This window comes from Cucurbita moschata, unplaced genomic scaffold, assembly GCF_002738365.1.
Source record: "Cucurbita moschata cultivar Rifu unplaced genomic scaffold, Cmos_1.0 Cmo_Scf00025, whole genome shotgun sequence".
Taxonomy (NCBI): Eukaryota; Viridiplantae; Streptophyta; class Magnoliopsida; order Cucurbitales; family Cucurbitaceae; genus Cucurbita; species Cucurbita moschata.
Window position 1 is genome coordinate 2031427 of NW_019268541.1, and position 19190 is coordinate 2050616.

At 39.4% G+C, this 19190-nt stretch overlaps 2 protein-coding genes across 2 annotated transcripts; both read left to right on the top strand.

Annotated features, from left to right (window-relative positions):
• The first annotated feature begins 951 nt into the window (after positions 1-951).
• On the top strand, positions 952-8208 carry LOC111461351 (transcription factor LHW-like). The gene is made up of 10 exons (XM_023104847.1): positions 952-1690; positions 3150-3362; positions 3455-3536; positions 4635-4676; positions 4767-4826; positions 5067-6845; positions 6934-7035; positions 7191-7331; positions 7408-7533; positions 7618-8208. The coding sequence occupies exons 1-10, from the start codon at positions 1596-1598 to the stop codon at positions 7798-7800; spliced, it is 2823 nt and encodes a 940-aa protein (XP_022960615.1). The 5' UTR covers positions 952-1595; the 3' UTR covers positions 7801-8208.
• Positions 8209-14623: 6415 nt separating this feature from the next.
• Positions 14624-18159, top strand: LOC111461354 (aluminum-activated malate transporter 2-like). The gene is made up of 6 exons (XM_023104855.1): positions 14624-14891; positions 15844-15984; positions 16135-16407; positions 17279-17391; positions 17477-17623; positions 17720-18159. The coding sequence occupies exons 1-6, from the start codon at positions 14624-14626 to the stop codon at positions 18134-18136; spliced, it is 1359 nt and encodes a 452-aa protein (XP_022960623.1). The 3' UTR covers positions 18137-18159.
• Positions 18160-19190: the final 1031 nt, after the last annotated feature.

The following is a 19190-nucleotide window of genomic DNA, read 5'->3' on the forward strand; positions in this document are numbered from 1 at the left end:
TTTTTTTTTTTTTTTTTTTTTTTCTCGAAAGCATTAAAAAGTAAACAAAGTGAGGTTGCATTATAAAATAAAATAAAATAAAATAAAAGAAAAAAGAAAATAGTTTTTTTTTTATGGAGGGGACATAAGGGTAATTAAACAAAAAGGTAAGGGCAATCTAGTATCTGACGTCACCGCAACAGCGATCCGCACTGCATCACTGCCCAACCACATCCCAACACGTGTCCACACTCTGAACCTCCTCCAGCCTCCCCAAATATAATTACCCCTCCACTCACAAATATAAATTCAAATTTACCTAAATTACAAATTTGATATTTAAATTTTGATTATAATAATAATAATAATATTATTATTATTGACTTAAAATATTATGTGATAAATATATTAGATAAATATATGGAGGACGAAATACACGAAAAAGGACAAAAATGTAATTTTAAGAAATAGATAGATGGACGAAATACGTTTTTAACTATATAATCACTCTTTTATTGAAATTTCGTTCTTATAAAAATTGTTAGCTCTATTTAATGGAGATTAGATCTCTCGACTCTTTTGATGGCTAGACTGAGAAAAATAGATTAATAAACCGAGAATGACAAAGAATAGTATTTAGTACACGAAAAAGGACAAAAATGTAATTTCAAGAAGTGAACAGAAACACGAAGTACTAAAATTTTGTCTTTGTGAAGTACTTCGAGCGATGTAAGAAATGTTTTTATTTCAAAGTTTTTATTTATTTATTTATTTATTTTTTATTAATTTAGGTCTAAGAATTCCGGTTATATAGAAATGTTTTTATTGGAAGGTTAAAATGGTAATTTTGTATCAATAAAATATAATAAAAGGTAGAGTGGCACTTTTGTAAATAATTGGAAATCCGAGCCTTTTTTGGGAAGCTTACCTTTTCTCCTTGTGTTCTTTTTATGGTGGACTTCACCGCAGTTGCAGAGCTTTTATCACAGAGTGATTACGAGATAAATTTGCAGAGCCAAAGTGAAAGAGAAGGAGGAAGGAGGAAGAAGAAGGAAGAACTGAACAGACCCAGGTTCGAATCTCAAAGAAACCCATTTTCATCGCAATTAACTGGAAGAATCAACACCCATTTCCACTCTGAATCGACCCAGTTCTTCTTCTTGAGCTCAAATTCCCTGCTCTTCACGGATTTTGATTCCCACCCTTTTTAATTCTTCCCTGAGCTCAGAAATGGAGCAGATCATGGCAGTCTACAAGATTCAGACCTGTGGAATAGTGTAGGCGCTTTGGGAGAAAGCGCTTGTCGCTGTTCCTGCTCTGTTTCTCTCCCACTCCACCTTTTCCTCTCTGTTTTTTCAAGCTTTCGGCTCGCCGGAGCATGGCTTGCCGGAGAAGAATTGTGGGAAATATTGACCCAGTTAGGAAGAGAAGCGGTGGTTTGAGAACGAAGCAGGCAGGGAGAGGATCGTGTCGTGGAAGTTAGAAATTAGAATGGGAAATTTGAAATAGCTTGAGAAATATACGGTCTCATCGGCGCTTGAGCATTTTATGTTCTTGTTCTCTACTGTTTCGTGCATGTTTTGTATTGGGTATTGTATAAAATTGCTTCGGTAGCTATGAGGTTTTCGCTTAAAGAAACGCTCAAGGCTCTTTGTGGTTCGAATCAGTGGTGTTATGCTGTGTTCTGGAAGATCGGTTGCCAAAATTCCAAGTAAGATTTGTTCTCCAAAACCCCATGAAATCCCATGTTTTTTATTTTTGTTTGGAGCATAGGAATATCCTTAATGGGATCTGGGTTTGATTGCTTTGTTGGAGTTTAGTTCAATCTAGAAAGGAAAAGGGGAAGAAAAGTTAAAAAAGTGGCCTAGAGATTACTGTCTTTGAATCCTTTAAAGTGGGAAGTTCATTAATTAGCTTTGGATTCATGTTGTTTTGGTAGCTTGTGTTGTGTTGAAGTAGTTCACATGATTGGTTAAAGCAGATTGTTTGATATGTGGCCTTTTACTTGCTTCTTTATCCCTTTTTAGCTGATTTTTTGGATGGATTCTGCTTTGTTCTGAAGATTAATGGCCTTTGGCTTTGGCTTTGGCTTTTCTGATATCATGTTTTGTGGAGTGGCGTTTGCTTTTCAAGACCAGTATGAACATCTAACTCTATTCCCTCAGCCAAGCAAAGACAAACATATTACTCAAAGACCAGCTGGTCTTTGAGTAATATGTTTGTCTTTGCTTGGCTGAGGGAATAGAGTTAGATGTTCATACTTTTAGATCCTTTGACCGATTTGTTTTTGTGAGATCCTACATCGGTTGGAGAGGAGAACGAAGCATTCCTTATAAGGGTGTGGAAATCTCTCCCTAGTAGATGCGTTTACGAGGGGAAGCTTGAAAGGGAAAGCCCAAAGAGGACAATATATGCTAGCAGTGGGCTTGGGCTGTTACAAATGGTATAAGAGCTAGACATCGGGTGGTGTGCCAGTAAGGACGTTGGACTTCTAAGGGGGGTAGATTATGAGATCCAATATTGGTTGGAGAGGGGAACGAAGCATTTCTTACAAGGGTGTGGAAATCTCTCCCCAATAGACGCGTTTATCAGGGGAAGCCCGAAAGGGAAAGCCCAAATAGGATAATATCTACTAGCGGTGGGCTGAGTCTGTTACAATTGGTATCAGAGCTAGACATTGGACGGTGTGCCAGCGAGAACGCGGGGCTCCTAAGGGGGGTGGATTATGAGATCCCACATCAGTTGGAGAGGGGAATGAACCAGTCCTTATAAGGGTGTGAAAACCTCTCCATAGGAGACGCGTTTATGAGGGGAAGCCTGAAAGAGGACAATATATGCTAGCAGTGAGCTTGGGTTGTTACAAATGGTATCAGAGCTAGACATCGAGTGGCGTGCCAGTGAGGATGGTGGGCTTCCAAGGGGGGTGAATTATGAGATCCCACATCGGTTGGAGAAGGGAACGAAGTATTCGTTATAAGGGTGTGGAAACTTTGAGGGAAAGCCCGAGAGGGAAAATCCAAAAAAGACAATATCTGTTAGCGGTGGGCTTGGGTGTTAAAGTTTTCTTTTCTCAATGGTACACCGAGGCAAGGATGATATCGTACTGCTTTGTTTCAATTGAAATCTTTAGTTATCTTTGAGCATGAATGTGAGGCATTTTGGACTTGCAGGCTCCTGATATGGGAAGAATGCCATTACCAGCTCTTACCCAGCTTTGAGTCATCTGGAAGTGGGAGCTCCAAATTACCCCTTGGGGAATGGGAAGGATGTTGGGGGTATTCCCAAAGTTTCTCCTCACAACAGGCGAATCGTGTGGACGATAAACTTTATTCCTTAATTAACAAGATGATGTTGAATAAACAGATTAGTTTAGTAGGTGAAGGGTAAGCAGCTTCCCGAGCTCGATTATCCTCTTTTGTTCTTCTTTTCGGTACTCATTTTAACCGAACATGCTATGCACGTTTGTCGTTTTCAGGATTGTTGGGCGAGCTGCGTTTACAGGAAACCATCAGTGGATTCTGTCAAGCAATTACACCAGAGATGCTTATCCACCAGAGGTATGCATCAAATGTTTTACTGTTCATAAGGTCGTTGGAATCACGAGTATTCTCAATGAGTGTATGGTACAATTGAAATGGGATTCTGAGTAATTCACGTTTTAATTGTTCCATCCTTTGGAAAGGACTCATTCAAAGATCTCATTCTGTAACAGCCTAAGCCCACTGTTAGCAAATATTGTCCTCTTTGGGTTTTCCCTTTCGAACTTCCCCTCAAGGTTTTTAAAACACGTCTGCTAGGGAGAGGTTTTACACTCTTATAAAGAATGCTTCATTCCCCTCTCCAACCGATGTGGGATCTCAAAATCCACACCCCCCTTCAGGGCCAGCGTCCTCGTTGACACTCGTTTCCTTCTCCAATCGATGTGGGACCCCCCAATTCACTCCCTTTGGGGTCCAACGTCCTTACTGGCATATCGCCTTGTGTCCACCCCCCTTAGGGACTCAGCCTCCTTGCTGACACATCGCCCGGTGTCTGACTCTAATACCATTTATAACAGCTCAAGTCCACCTCTAGCAGATATTGCCCTCTTTGGGCTTTCCCTCAAAGTTTTTAAAACGTGTCTGTTAGGGAGAGTTTTCCACACCCTTATAAAAAATGCCTCGTACCCCTCTCCAACCGATGTAAGATCACGCAATCCACCCCCCTTCGGGCCCAGCGTCCTCGTTGGCACTCGTTCCCTTCTCCAATCGATGTGGGACCTCCCAGTCTACTCCCTTTCGAGACCCAACGTCCTGTTGGCACACTGCCTCACGTCCACCCCCTTAGAGGCTCAGCCTTCTCACTGGCACATCGCCCGGTGTCTAATTCTGATACCATTTGTACAGCCCAAGCCCACCGTTAAGCAGATGTTGGCCTCTTTGGGCTTCCCTTTCCGAGCTTCCCCTTAAGGTTTTTAAAATGCGTCTGCTAGGGATAGGTTTCCATACCCTTATAAAGAATGCTTCGTTCCCCTTTCCAACCAACGTGGGATCTCACAACATTCTTTGATCATGTTTCTAACCTCTTAAATTTACATGGTTGATGTGAAAGGTTCATGATGAAAATAGATCAAAATTTTTGCATTGACCATTAATTCTTTTGGGATGTGCTTTCAGGTTCTCAATGAGTTGCATCAACAATTTTTAGCTGGAATGCAGGTTTGATAGATTTTCCTACATCTTCTATCCCCTGTAACAAAATTGTTTCCTCGAACAGTTTCGTGAAAAGCTTTTGTATCTCATTTGCAGACCGTCGCAGTTATTCCGGTACTTCCTCATGGAGTCGTACAGCTGGGCTCGTCCTTCTCGGTGAGTACCGATTAAAGCGTTAGTTCTGTTTGTACCTATGGCTTTTGACTAATTATCTTCTAACATACATCTGGAGGATGATACCATTAGTTACCCTGTAAATATGCTAGTGGTTGACTATCATATCAGCTATTTTCAATAGTCCGAGAACTATAGAAATCGTTCGACTACATCGAGTATTAGCTTTACCTCATCAAACTTCCGAGTTCCCTTAATGATGTTCTCGAATTGCTTCTTCAGATCATGGAGAACTTGATGTTTGTAAACGACGTAAAGAGTTTGATACTACATTTAGGGTCTGTGCCTGGTGCTCTTCTTTCTGAGACGTATGATGGAAAAGACCCTTCTCGAATGGCTGGACTTACGGACCCTTCTCGAAGTTGCGACGTGATGGATCCCTTATTGATGGATGGCAATTGCAACCCACAAGACAACTCATTGCTAGCTTCTAGGTCCAATCAGCCTTCTAATTTGCTGTTTCAAGAGATCTGGTCTAATAATCATCTTGCTGCTTCTTCAACGTCGCAAAATCCTTACATGTCTCGAGCTCAGGCAATTCCTCATCAAAATCTTGGTCTATCAAATGATATTCTAGCGATGAAGCCGAATCTCTCTTCAAGAGACGATTTGGAGTATGGACGTGTCAGAGCTGAAGTCATTCTTCCAAATACTGAGGCACGGTTTCACCAGCAGGCTTCTTCGAGTTCGTTGTACAACTCCCAATCTGGTGTCTTTCTATCGACCGTTGCGCATAGCAGCCTGAAATTAGTGGGAAATCAGAATCTTTCAGCTGGCTTGAATTCATCAAATACTTGTAACCCGTCTCAACTGGTGACACCTGGTGGCAAAACGATCGATAATGAAAATAGTTCCGTGACAACGAATCATCCATTAGTTGAAAGCAAGCAGTCGAAGGAAACGAAAACTATTGGTTCAAAGCCATTTTCAGTTCCAGTCTCTGTTTCTGATGACCGTCGAGCAACTGAAAAAGGTGTTTATGGGGGCGAGCAGGGTGGAATCGAGGTGCAAAATGCTCTCGATTCGAAGGCCGATGAGGTTTCTTTATCTGGTGGGCTAGGTTGTTCGGTTACACCTAGTCAACGGTCACTAGAGAACTGTGGAAAAGCAATTTTGGAAGCAGCCCCATCAGCAGATAATGATTTATTTGAAGCTCTTAATACTACATGGACTCAACTGGAGAATGTCGTGTCCTTGGATGACTACATGTCTGGTCTTGCTAATGATTACTCGAACCATTTTAACGGATTTGAGAGCTCGAGACTCCCGCATATTAAAAATGAACAAATTTGTGCTCTACCCTCTTCAGGTGATGACTTGTTCGATATTCTCGGTCTGGAGTATAAGAATAAACTTCTCAGCGACAACTGGAATTGTTTATCTGAGAGTGTGCACAATGAGGACAGGCAGAATTCCGATGCATCTCAGATAATGAACGCGCTCGAGGCTGGCTTGAGCTCAAACGTCTCTTCTACATGTAGAACGATACCTGAATCGGGAACGAATTCCATGACAGCCTCTGACCAACTTTTAGATGCTATAGTCTCCAGAGGTCACTCTGCCATCAAGCAGAGTTCAGATGATAGCACTTCTTGTAGGACGACATTGACTAAAATCTGTAGCTCCTCTGGTCCGAGTAGCTTGATTTATGGACAGCCAAGTGTGCCGAGGGGAGTTTTCGGCGTCCCTAAATCTCGGAGTGAAGTAGGGACGTTAGATAATAGTTCATTCAGATCTGGTTGTAGACAAAATGATTTGGCAAATTGTTCTCAAAGTTCTTCAGTATATGGATCTCAAATCAGTTCATGGGTTGAACAGGGAGATAATTTGAAGCGAGACAGTAGCGTGTCGACAGCCTATTCTAAGAGGCCTGATGAAGTGAACAAATCGAGTCGTAAAAGGCTTAAACCGGGAGAGAACCCAAGACCAAGGCCCAAAGATCGCCAAATGATACAGGATCGTGTAAAGGAACTGCGAGAGATCGTGCCGAATGGAGCAAAAGTAATTCGTTTGACAAATATACATCGAACTTTTGAACACTTTCATATCTATGATTCTCATGAACTATTTTGTGTCGATTTCTTAACAGTGTAGCATAGATGCATTACTCGAAAAAACCATCAAGCATATGCTTTTCCTGCAAAGTGTCACAAAGCATGCTGACAAGTTAAAACAGTCAGGAGAGTCTAAGGTATCAGAATTACTAACTGTCCTGTTTTTCTTCATTAACTATTGTTCGGTTTTCTCCACGCTGTTGAGAGCTCGTAATCATGGTTCGTTATATATATCGTTCGTATTTTATAGAATATGGAGATATGAGAGCTCTGTTTCCTTGGCTTATTGCAGATCATCCGTAAAGAAGGCGGACACTTTTTAAAAGATAACTTCGAAGGTGGGGCAACGTGGGCGTTCGAGGTTGGTTCACAAACTATGGTCTGCCCAATCATAGTAGAAGATTTGAATCCGCCACGTCAAATGCTCGTGGAGGTAGGTCTTCCGTTTAAACTCCTCTTCGGTTTTGTATAATCTTTATATTGACATTTTCATGCTGATTTTGTGGCAGATGCTTTGTGAAGAGAGGGGGTTCTTTTTGGAAATAGCCGATTTGATCCGTGGTATGGGCTTGACCATACTGAAAGGAGTGATGGAGGCACGAGACGACAAGATATGGGCACGATTTGCCGTTGAGGTAACTAACGAACATGGTCTCGGTGTAGTAGTTAGATGAGAGCTTTATATATGTTACTGAATCGATTTTGCTTTACATTTACAGGCCAACAGGGACGTAACTCGAATGGAAATATTCATGTCGCTCGTTCACCTGTTGGAGCAGACACTGAAAGGCAACAACGTATCAACGGTGAACGCTATAGATAACAGCCATATGATTGTTCACAACTCGTTCCCTCAGTCGACACCGATCTCTGCAACTGGCAGGCCTGGTAGCTTGCAGTGAAAAGCTGCTTACTCTACAAACGCTCATGGGGATGTTGAGAGCGAGCCCGGGTACGCTCGCTATGACTAACATGTTTCCAGTCCTAAGGTCTGTGGTTGCTCTAACCTTTTGGCTGATTTCTTTCTAAAGTGTTGTTATATTGAGAGGTGTAATTTGCATCTGAACTCAGTACTTAGTTCATCTTAGGAGTGTTGTTTTCGTGCTGTTCTTCATTCCAAACCATTTAGGGGTACTAGGATTTTATACCTTTATCCATTGAAATGTTAACTGTAAAAGGTCATAAATTATGGTGTGATTGTAATATGAGTGATGCTTAGAAGTCATCCATTAGTTGAAATCTACACGAGTTTCAAAGAACAATTGCTTAGTTCCATGTTTATTCTAACATGCTTGCCCAACCTTTTGTGAGATCTTTCCACCAACTGTGTAATGAGAGCTAGAACATGTATTGTTCTCTATTGTTGTGTATTCGTATTAGTTGTTGTCTTTGAATTGAATTATGAGATCTCACATCGGTTAGGGAGGAGAACGAAGTATTGTTTATAAAGGTGTGGAAACTTCTCGCTAGTAGATGCGTTTTAAAATTTTGAGGGGAAGTTAAAAAAGGACAATATTTGTTAGCGGTGGGTTTGAGCTGTTACAAATGGTATCAGAGCCAAATGCTGGGCGATGTGTCAGCGAGGAGACTAAGCCCTGAAGAGGTGTGGACACGAGGCGGTGTGCCAATAAGGACGTGGGGCTACGAAGGGGATGAATTGGGGGTGTCTCACGTCGATTGGAGAAGGGAATGAGTGTGAGTGAGGATGTTGGGCCTCGAAGGGTGGGTGGATTGTGAGATTCCACATCGGTTGGGGTGGAGAACGAAATAAGGATATAGAAACCTCTTTTTAGCAGACACGTTTAAACAATCTTGAGGGGAAACTCGAAAGAAAAAGTTCAAAAAGGACAATATGTGCTAACGGTGGACTTGAGCTGTTACAAATGGTATTATAGCCAAACGTCGGAGGATGTGCTAGCGAGGAGACTAAGCCTTGAAGGGAGTGGAGACGAGGCGGTATGCTAGCAAGGACGCAGGGTCACGAAGGGGATGGATTGGGGGTGTCCCACGTCGATAAGGGGATGGATTGGGGGTGTCCCACGTTGATTGAAGAAGGGGATGAGTGCCAGTGAGGACGCTGGGCCCCAAAGGAGGGTGGATTGTGAGATCCCACATCGGTTGGGGAGGAGAACGAAACATTTTTTATAAGGGTGCGGAAACCTCTCCCTAGCATACGCGTTTTAAAAACCTCGAGGGTAAGCTTGAAAGGGAAAGCCTTAAGAGGACGATATTTGCTAGTGGTGGGCTTGGGCCGTTACAAATGGTATTAAAGCCAAACATCGGACAATGTGCTAGCGAGGATTGGAGGGTGGACCCTGAAGAGGGTGGATTGGAGGGTCCCACATCGATTGGAGAAGGAAACAAGTACCAGCTATAGAAGCTAACTCGAGAGAGAGATTTGTAGCATGAAAAAGGGAGTCATTGTAATCTTCACCTATAGTAGAACTTGGAGTTGCAAACGATTGAACGTAAACCCAAGCTTGAGTTCTCTTTTGAGCTTCAACTCGAACTTGATTCGATGATGATTAGACTCTACAATCCAATGTGAAAAGAGATTCTCACCATAAGACATACGAACATGCAAAGTTTGCATAGGCACCAACATCATTCAATATTGTACTTAGTCTTGGATTATGCACGTCTTCTTTTTAAGGGCATGCACTCCAAAAGCAAGATATGACATAAAGTAATGAGCTAACCATCAGCTCAAACTAGAGGTACATATTAAGACATATTCTACCTCCAATGCCCTATCCATCGCTAACATTCCCCTCCTATCAAGTTAAATGTATCTAAGTTTTGATATTGTCTTGACCGGTGTAACAGCGTAAGTCTATCGCTAACAGATATTGTCGTCTTTGGACTTTTCCTTCTTAAGTCTATCGCTAATAGATATTGTCGTTTTTGGACTTTTCCTTTCGAGCTTCCACTCAAAGTCTTAACACGCGTCCACTAGGGAGAGATTTCCATACCCTTATAAGGAATGTTCGTTCCCCTCTATAATTGATAAGAGATCTCACAATTTATCTACTTTAGGTGTATACAAGATACCTGAAATTTTCTCCACTTTAATCTATATTGAAATTATATTTGTATTTGTATCGACGATCTTTTGTCACTCTGTTCATCAACTCGAACCTCATTTTTTTGTAGTTGATGTTATAGATCAGCCCCTCTCTTTAGGGAGAACTCGATCTTAGGGCTGACCCTTTGAGTGTTTTGATGCTCGATTGAAGCACATCAAAGTAAATAATCAAAGCAGAATTAAACATTCACAATACGCACTTTATACTAAAATACTTTTAATCACAATGCTTCCTAACTTCAAAATAAACGTACAACGGATGACGATTTAAAGAAGAAGAAGAAGAAGAAAAAAAAACACTACACGATTAATAACTTCACCTAGAAATGTCTCCACGATTTATAACTTCTCTTAAAAATGTTCTGCGATTAATAACTCGTGTGTATCAACAATGTACAACCACAACATCCCATGATTCCAACGTGATGCTCAATATTCAACTTTGAACAAGTCAAGTTTATTAACTTACATCAAGTAGTACAGGAACCATCAAATGCTCTTGTTACACAATAGATATAAAAACGTTAGCATGAAAACAAGCCTTAGAAACTAAGAATCGAGCATTTCTCCATCTTTTCCGTCTTTGGCTCTGCCCTTAAATCGACATGTCTTGTAACAAACAAGTAGCAAGACATGTTTTGTGGCAGTCAAATGAGAATAAAGGGATCTCTGTCAATATTTTATGTGTGGTAGAAATTAGGAATGTCTGCCAATAAATTAAGGGTAGACATTGCATAATGCAATGAAAAAAAAAAAAAAAAAATCAAAATAGAGATATTTTGATATTGTAAAGAATAAACATATCAACCTTTGATAAGCATGACAACCCTACAAGTAAACAAAATGAGACTATGATCTCAAAAAGTTACAAGGAAAGTAGCACAAATCATCTGTCAGTGGAGACGAACATATTCAAACTATATTATATATATAATATTAAACAATTAACTCTCTTGGGGGCTAGCGTTCTTGTTGGCACACCACTCGGTGTCTGGCTCTGATACTATTTGTAACCGTCCAAACCCACCGTTAATATATATTGTCTTCTTTGGGCTTTCCCTTCTAGGCTTTTCCTTAGGGTTTTAAAACGCGTCTGCTAAAGGGATGTTTACACACCTTTATAAGGAATGTTTCGTTCTCCTCTCCAACCTACGTGACATCTCAAGATCATTTTGATAATACTTAGAGGTTATTAGTGATGCCTAAAGGAATATATTGGCTAGGAAATTCCCTTTTGTAGAGTAATTAAAGCCAAATCTTAGTGTGATAGGTTAGAGACTACTTTTTTACATTCTATAAAGAGCTCTAGACTTGTAGTCCTACCTAGACACTAGTAGACTACTAGACTACAATGGGTTAGTGATATTATCAGTAAGGTCAGAGTATCTATCTAACGCCTTAGCAAGATAGTACTTTATTGTTATCTTTCGTGATATTGTTGGTGAGTCATTTGCTTTCACTTGCAAATGTTAAATATATTGTGAGTATTTAAAAGCATTCAGTAAGTAACCTCATTGTTGGGGTCGAAAAATGCATTCACATATTGTTTCATGATTGGTGAAACCTAATTTTCATGACTATTCCTTGGGCTTTAATTTTTTTTTTTTTTCTGGGTAGGGACGATGGATGTATAGTACTTCTCTACACACAAACCATATATGCCTACATGAGCCCACTAGGTGGACTCGTTAACGTACCCCCGAAACCTAACTATGGACTAACACACACTCACACTATTGAAACCCAATGGAAAAGAAATGAATGCAAATGATATTATCATGTGTGCACTTGTACATAACACTAGAAAAAAATCCATGATCATATGACATACAAGATGTAGAGATCCTGCACTAAAATCATGGTTCAACAAGAAGATGCATATAAAACTTATCATGACGCTTATGAGATATACATACATATTTATGATATTTCATTTACATATATCATACATAGTACATCCTGATGTCTTGGAGCACATAAACATGCCATACCAACATAGCAATCATAATCAAACAGAAAAAGGAAGTACACGCTCCCCACCCCTTTCGTTATTTCAGATATCATAACATAAATAATAACACACTAATGAGATCATAGAGTACGTGTTATTCATGCATCAAACAATTGCATCCCATCTAAGCGTATTCCAGTAGTAAGTTCACTTATCGTTTCAGGCTCAACTTGGTGTTTCTAAGCTCATCCTAACGGATCGCTCCTAGCCAAAGCAGACAATATCTGCTAGCAGTTGACTTAAATTGTTTCAAATAATATCTGCTAGCAGTTGACTTAAATTGTTTCAAATAATATCATAGCCAGACATTGGACAGTGTGCCAACGAGGATGCTAAATCTCCAAAGGGGATGGATTGTGAGATTCCACGTCGGTTGAAAAAGGGAACAAAACATTCCTTATGTGGAAACCTCTCTCTAGTAGACGATGAGCTTGAGCTAGTACATATATCTACCTTTAAAAAACAAGTTAAATGAATATATGTGAAAATTCTTTTGTAATTCGTTTTAGAAAACAAGTTAAATGAATGAAATAGAACATGAAGAACATTGTTATAGAAGATGGATGGCCAAAAATAAATCTAAGAAGGAAAAAAGAAAAGGCATCTAGAAATTGTGTTAGCAAAAAGATGTCATTAATGGCTATGTAGGCAAGCCTCGTTGGCAAAGCAGCTAAGTTTTGATGCCTCACTAGATTTTGCAGAGAAGTCTACGATCACCAAGTTTATTGGAATCAGAATATGCCTCATGTTTGATTCTTGCTTGCTTACTTGTAATGATTTTTGTTCCTTTTTTTTCCTTTTTCATGTTAGGGATTCATTTGATTTCAAAAAGTAAATAAAGAAAAGGGTTAATCGAACAAGTGGTAAACGACAATTTCACATAATTTTCGACGTTATCGGGCGACGTTCAGCTATGATATCAAAGTATAAGCTAATGGGTTATGTAAAAACGTCGAGAAAATACTATTAGATAGATACTTAAAACTTGATGACTAATATCGTAGCATTGAGACTGAAATTTCATATTGTTTAGAGAGGGGAACGAAACATTTCTTATAAGGGTGTGGAAACCTCTCCCTAGTAGAAGCTTGACAATACCAACTAGCAATGACCTTGGACTGTTACAAATGATATCAGAGCTAGACACATGGCAGTATGCCAGCGAGGACGTTGGGTTACCAAGAGGGGTGGATTGTGAGATCTCACATTGTTTGAAGAGGAGAACAAAGTATTCCTTATAGTAAACGCGTTTTAAAATTGTGAGATTGATGTCGAAACATAACAGGCTAAAGTGAGCAATATCAAATATCGACCGCTATAATAGTTGATGAAAGGTTCTAATTCTTGAAGCATTTTGTAAATGCTCAATGTTGTTTGGGAATGACTCGATTAGTGTCACTTGATTTATGAGTTTGATTGGTCCATTGTGTGACTAAAATAGATATGATGAGCTTTATAAAAGTTGGGTTTCAATGGCTGAAATTGATACCATATGGTTTAGGAATATATGCAATAGCACATAACCTGATATCCAAGTTGAAGGCCCTCTTACACTATTGGATGCAAAAATCTTAACTTTAACTTTACCTTTAATGGAGTAGTGAACAACTCTTAACATGTGCCCTCTCCATACTTACTATGAGCTCCAATTGTGAATACTAATACAAACTAATTTCGTTTTTGGAAAAATTAAGAATAAAATCTAAAGTTCGAACACTCCGTGTTTAGGGTTTGGACTAGGTTTTAATATTTCGATTCAGAATTTGATAGTCCCTGTATTCCCTTGTATCCACTGTGACATGACCATATTGCTTACTTGACTTGAACGATTTCTAAAGATGAAGACTATTCCTGCAAATCGTCACGTCATTTTGTAGAAAATTTTCTAAAAGAACATGTGAGATCCCACATCGATTGGAGAAAGGAACGAGTTCTAGCGAGGATGCTGACCCCTAAAGGGGGTGGATTGTAAGATTCCACATCGGTTCGAGAGGGGAACGAAACATTCTTTATAAGAGTGTGGAAACTTCTCCCTAGTAAACGCGTTTTAAAATACTTGAGGGGAAGCCCGAAAGGGAAAGTCCAAAGAGGACAACATCTGTTAGCGGTGAGCTTGGGCTGGTACAAATGGTATCAGAGCTAGACACCGCGCGGAGGACGTTGGGCCCCGAAGGGGGATGGATTATGAGATCTCACATCGGTTGAAGAGAGGAACGAAACATTATTTATAAGGGCATGGAAACCTCTCCCTAGCATACATGTTTTAAAAATCTTGAGGGCATATGTGTTTTAAAGATCCCACATCGTGGTAGTAACTTTCAATTTTTTTAAGACTTTTTTAACCATGACTTCATATCTTTATGACCACTCTCATTCAGATATAATCTCAATTTATTCACTCAAGCGTCATGAATTGCTCGGACAAACTTTAACCCAATTCAACCCTTCAAAGAAACCCTTTAATGGATGGAATACATTTTCAAAGAACTTTCAATAACTTTTCAAATCTTTTCTTTTACAATAATTTTTTTTTAAGTGGTATTATAAATAATAGATATGCTCCAACACATTTCCCACAAACCATTAGTTCTTGTCTCTCTAGCTAGCTTGTTCTTTGTCTCTCTAAGCAATGGAAATGGTGTCCCATGAAAAACTAGGGCTAATGAGTGGAGGGTTTGTATGGGTGAAGGGTTTATTTGCAAAATTGGTGGAAGTTGCAAGCAAGACAAGAGCTTTGGGGAAGGATGATCCAAGAAGGGTTATCCATTCACTCAAATTAGGGCTTACACTCACAATTGTCTCAATGCTTTATTATTACAAACCACTTTTTGCAAACTTTGGAGTTTCTGCAATGTGGGCTGTCATGACTGTCGTTGTTGTTTTTGAATTCTCAGTAGGTATGATTGCTTTATTTTAGCTTCCTTTTGCCTCTTTTTTGTCTCTCTTCTTGTTGTTTTCTTTGAATTTTCAAAGAGTTCATCACTTTTTTTTTTTTTTTTAATGCACCGGTGTGAGATCCCGTGTTGGTTAGAGAAAGGAACGAAACATTTTTACAAGGGTGTGTAACCTCTCCTTAGTAGATATGTTTTAAAATCGTTAGATTGATTGTAATATCTAATGGGCCAAAACGAACAGTATTAGCTGACGGTGGGCTTGAACTGTTACAAATGGTATCAAAGCCAGATACTGGGCGGTGTGCCAGTGAGGACACTGGGCTCTCAAAGGAGGTGAATTGTGAGATCCCACGTTGGTTGGAGAGGGGAACGAAACATTTTTATAAGGGTGTGAAACCTTTCCCTTGCAGACGTGTTTTAAAATTGTGAGACTGATTGCGATATGTAATGGGCCAAAGTGGACAATGTTTGTTAGCGATGAGCTTGAGCAATTACAAATGGTATCAGAGCTAGATATCGGGTAATGTGACTCGCTGGGTTTCTAGGGGGGTGGATTGTGAGATCCCATATTGGTTGGAGAGGGAAACGAAACATTTCTTATAAGAGTGTGAAAACCTCTCACTAGTAGACGCGTTTTAAACCTGTGAGACCGACGTTGATACATAACGAGCTAAAGCAGACAATATTTGCTAATGATATGTTTGAGTTGTTAAAACCGTCATAACATAAAATTTAGCCAGATGATTAGGCTTTTCGAAAAGTAATTTTAAACGACACAAAACCTGAAAAGAATGATCTATTTTAAAATCATTCTCGAACATGCCTTTTCAAATCCGTTATCCAAACACAAATTCGATAGAATTAGTAGAGTCAACGTTGAATGTGTTCCAAAATTTTCAACTTTTTGAGCTTTCTTCTAATGAGGCCTTTGCATATTATGGTACAAAATCCACAGGAGCAACGCTGGGAAAAGGGCTGAATAGGGCATTTGCAACACTGTTTGCTGGTGCTTTAGGAGCTGGAGCTCATCACTTAGCTGCCTTGTCTGGTCATGTTGGTCAGCCAATCATTACCAGTATCTTTGTCTTTTTACTAGGTAAAACATTCTCTTTCCAATTTATAGTTTTTATGTCTTTGAACAAGTTGACCGAACATGTTATTTAAAAAGCGATTAAATTTCATGTTCGGTCCTTAATTAGAATTCAATCCATATGATTTGATAAAAGTCTCGTACGTGTTTAAACAGCGTGCATATTGACGTTTATGAGGTTCTTTCCGAGCATCAAAGCGAAATATGATTATGGAATGATGATAGGCATTTTAACATTCTCATTTGTATCAATATCTGGGGTTGGAGATGATGAAATACTTTTGCTTCTCCAAAAGAGGGTTTCAACGATCTTCCTTGGTGTGTGTGTTTGTGTTGTCATATCCATTTCTATTTCCCCATTTTGGGCTGGCCAAGATCTCCACAATCGCATTGCTCTCAACATTGAAAAGTTGGCCCTCTTCTTTCAAGGTAACAAATTCTTTAAGCTAGGGATCATATATTTACGAGGGTTCTGTTAGGAATTACGAATCTTTACCATATTATAATATTGTCTACTTTGAGTATATGTTCTCATGACCTCATACCAATGAAGATATATCTTCTTATGAACTCATGATCAACCTCTTAATTAGTCGATGTGGGACTCCTCTCCCAACAGTCCTCAACAGACTCCACCCTCACTTTTATTCTTAATGTGCTCGTCAGAAGATCGCTGGGCCTGTACGGGAGTGGATTGTGAGATCCCACATCGGTTGGAAAGAAGAATAAAACATTTCTTATCAGATGTGGAAATTTCTTCCTGATAGACGTGTTTTAAAAACCTTGAGGGAAAACTCGAGAGGGAAAGCCTAGAGTGGACAATATCTGCTAACGGTGGATTTGAGTTATTACAAATGGTATCAAAGTCAGTCACCGTATGGTGTGGGACATTGGTTGGATTAGGGCTAGACCCTCTTCGTAGTAAATGCATTTTAAAACCGTGAGGTTGATGGTGATACATAACGGGCTAAAGTGGACAATATTTGTGAGCGTTTGATTTGGGCTATTACATTTATGAGGGCTCCACCTCACTTTTACTCCTACCGACTCTAGTGGCTTCTACATACTATATTCTCTTCGTCTAACACATTCAACTACCTTTTCTTGCAACAAGCTCGACCACAGTAAATAATATGTGCCTAAGGTGCTAAGTTGTCTACGAGTTTACGACGTCTATATTTGAATTGCAGGGTTGTTTAACATAGAATTGTGAGATTATAAAGTTCAAGAATTTTTTTCTTTTTGGTTTAAATTTTTTTGTGTAGAAACCACTCAAGAAGATTTTTGCCATATTTCATAGGATATGGATCAGTTGAATACTTTAAAACTTTACAAGATAGAGAGGCTAAAGATGACAAAAGTATACAAGCATATAAAAGTATTCTCAAATCAAGTGGCATCGAAGATACATTGGTACGTGCCTCTCTATTTTTTCTTGCGAGTAAAGATCAAACAATCAGACAATCGACCTTTAAAATGATAATTGATATTCGTACAGTATAATTTCGCAAGGTGGGAGCCTGGCCACGGATGTTTCCAATTCCGTCATCCATGGAAGCAGTACTTGAAAATCGGAGCCCTAACTTATCAATGTGCCTTTAGAATTGATGCCCTTCATCGCAATCTCTCTTCTTCTAGTTTCCAAGTAATATTCGATGTTCATTCTCGTTCAAATATCATTTTTGTTGTATAAAACGGATTTAAACCAAAAGGGTTTGTCCACGAATCGCGATTCGTGTAGGTTTCACAAGAGATTCAAACACAAATCCAAGAACCATGCATGGAGATGAGCATGGAAACAGGGAAAGCACTAAGGCAGCTTGTTTCATCCATAAGGGAAATGACTCAACCAACTCTAGCTGAAATCCACACAAACAACTCAAAAGCAGCCGCCAAAAAGCTCAAAGCCTCACTCAAATCATCACGTTTGTGGGAGAGTTGTGATCTCTTGACACTCATCCCGGCAGCCAACGTCGGTACGCTGCTCGTCGACGTCGTCGATATCACCGAAAAAATTGCAGAGGCTGTTCAAGAACTTGCCTCTTTGGCCCATTTTAAGGCTGCCAAGCCTGCAGAGGCAGCAATACAAAGTGAAAAGGAAAAAGTGGAACCCAACAGTGGTGTTTCTTTTGTTACAATACCCATTGGTAGTGGGTGAAATTGAGAGTCTAATTAGATGGAAATGAAACTAACATCAATTAGCTTTGGTTTTTTTACTTTTTACCATTGTAATAAGCTGAAGTTGATGGTGTTGGTTGATCTTCAAAGATTTTATTTTGGGTTGTTTTATGATTGTGATCCAAAATAACATTATATTATTTATAAAACAATAGAGATTCGGAAATATCAGGTGTGAATGAGAGTAATTTTGAGAATATAATGATGCATTTGTCATAATTTTGAAACACGAGAAGTGGAAGCATAAAATGTAACAGCCCCAAGCCTACCACCAGTAGATATTGTTCGTTTTGGCCCGTTAAGTATCACCGTCAGTCTCATAGTTTTAAAACGCGTCTACTAGGGAGAGATTCCTACATCCTTATGTGGCTGACATATTGTTTGGTGTCTGACTCTAATATAATTTGTAACTAGATATTGTCCAGCATACAAAATTCTTACTTCAATCCAACTAATAATGCACGACCTACTTCGTTCCAAACTATCTCTAACAGCGAGACATGATTTATGATTGACCCACGTTGTAGCTTAGCTGATTTATTAGAGTACTTCGTTCCAAACTACCTCTAGCAGCGAGACATAATTTATGATTGACCCACATTGTAGCTTAGCTGATTTATTAGAGTACTTCGTTTCAAACTACCTCTAACAACGAGACATCATTTATGATTGACCCATGTTGTAGCTTAGCTGAATTATTAGAGTACTTCCGTCCAAACTACCTCTTGCAGTGAGACATTATTTATGATTGACCCACGTTGTGGCTTAACTGATTTATTAGAGTACTAGCTTGCTATAGGCCTAAATTGGTTAAAGACTAGAACTTTGACTTTCATGTTTCAAAATCAATATGAATGGACATTATAGCCCACTAAGTCCTAAGTAGGGAGGCACACAATTTTTTCATCTTAAATATTACGGTTTTACAAGTTAGCTACGGTAACGACCCAAGCCCACCGCTAGTAGATCTTGTTCGCTTTGAGCTTTTCCTTTCGGGCTTTCCCTCAAGATTTTTAAAATGTGTCTGCTAGGGA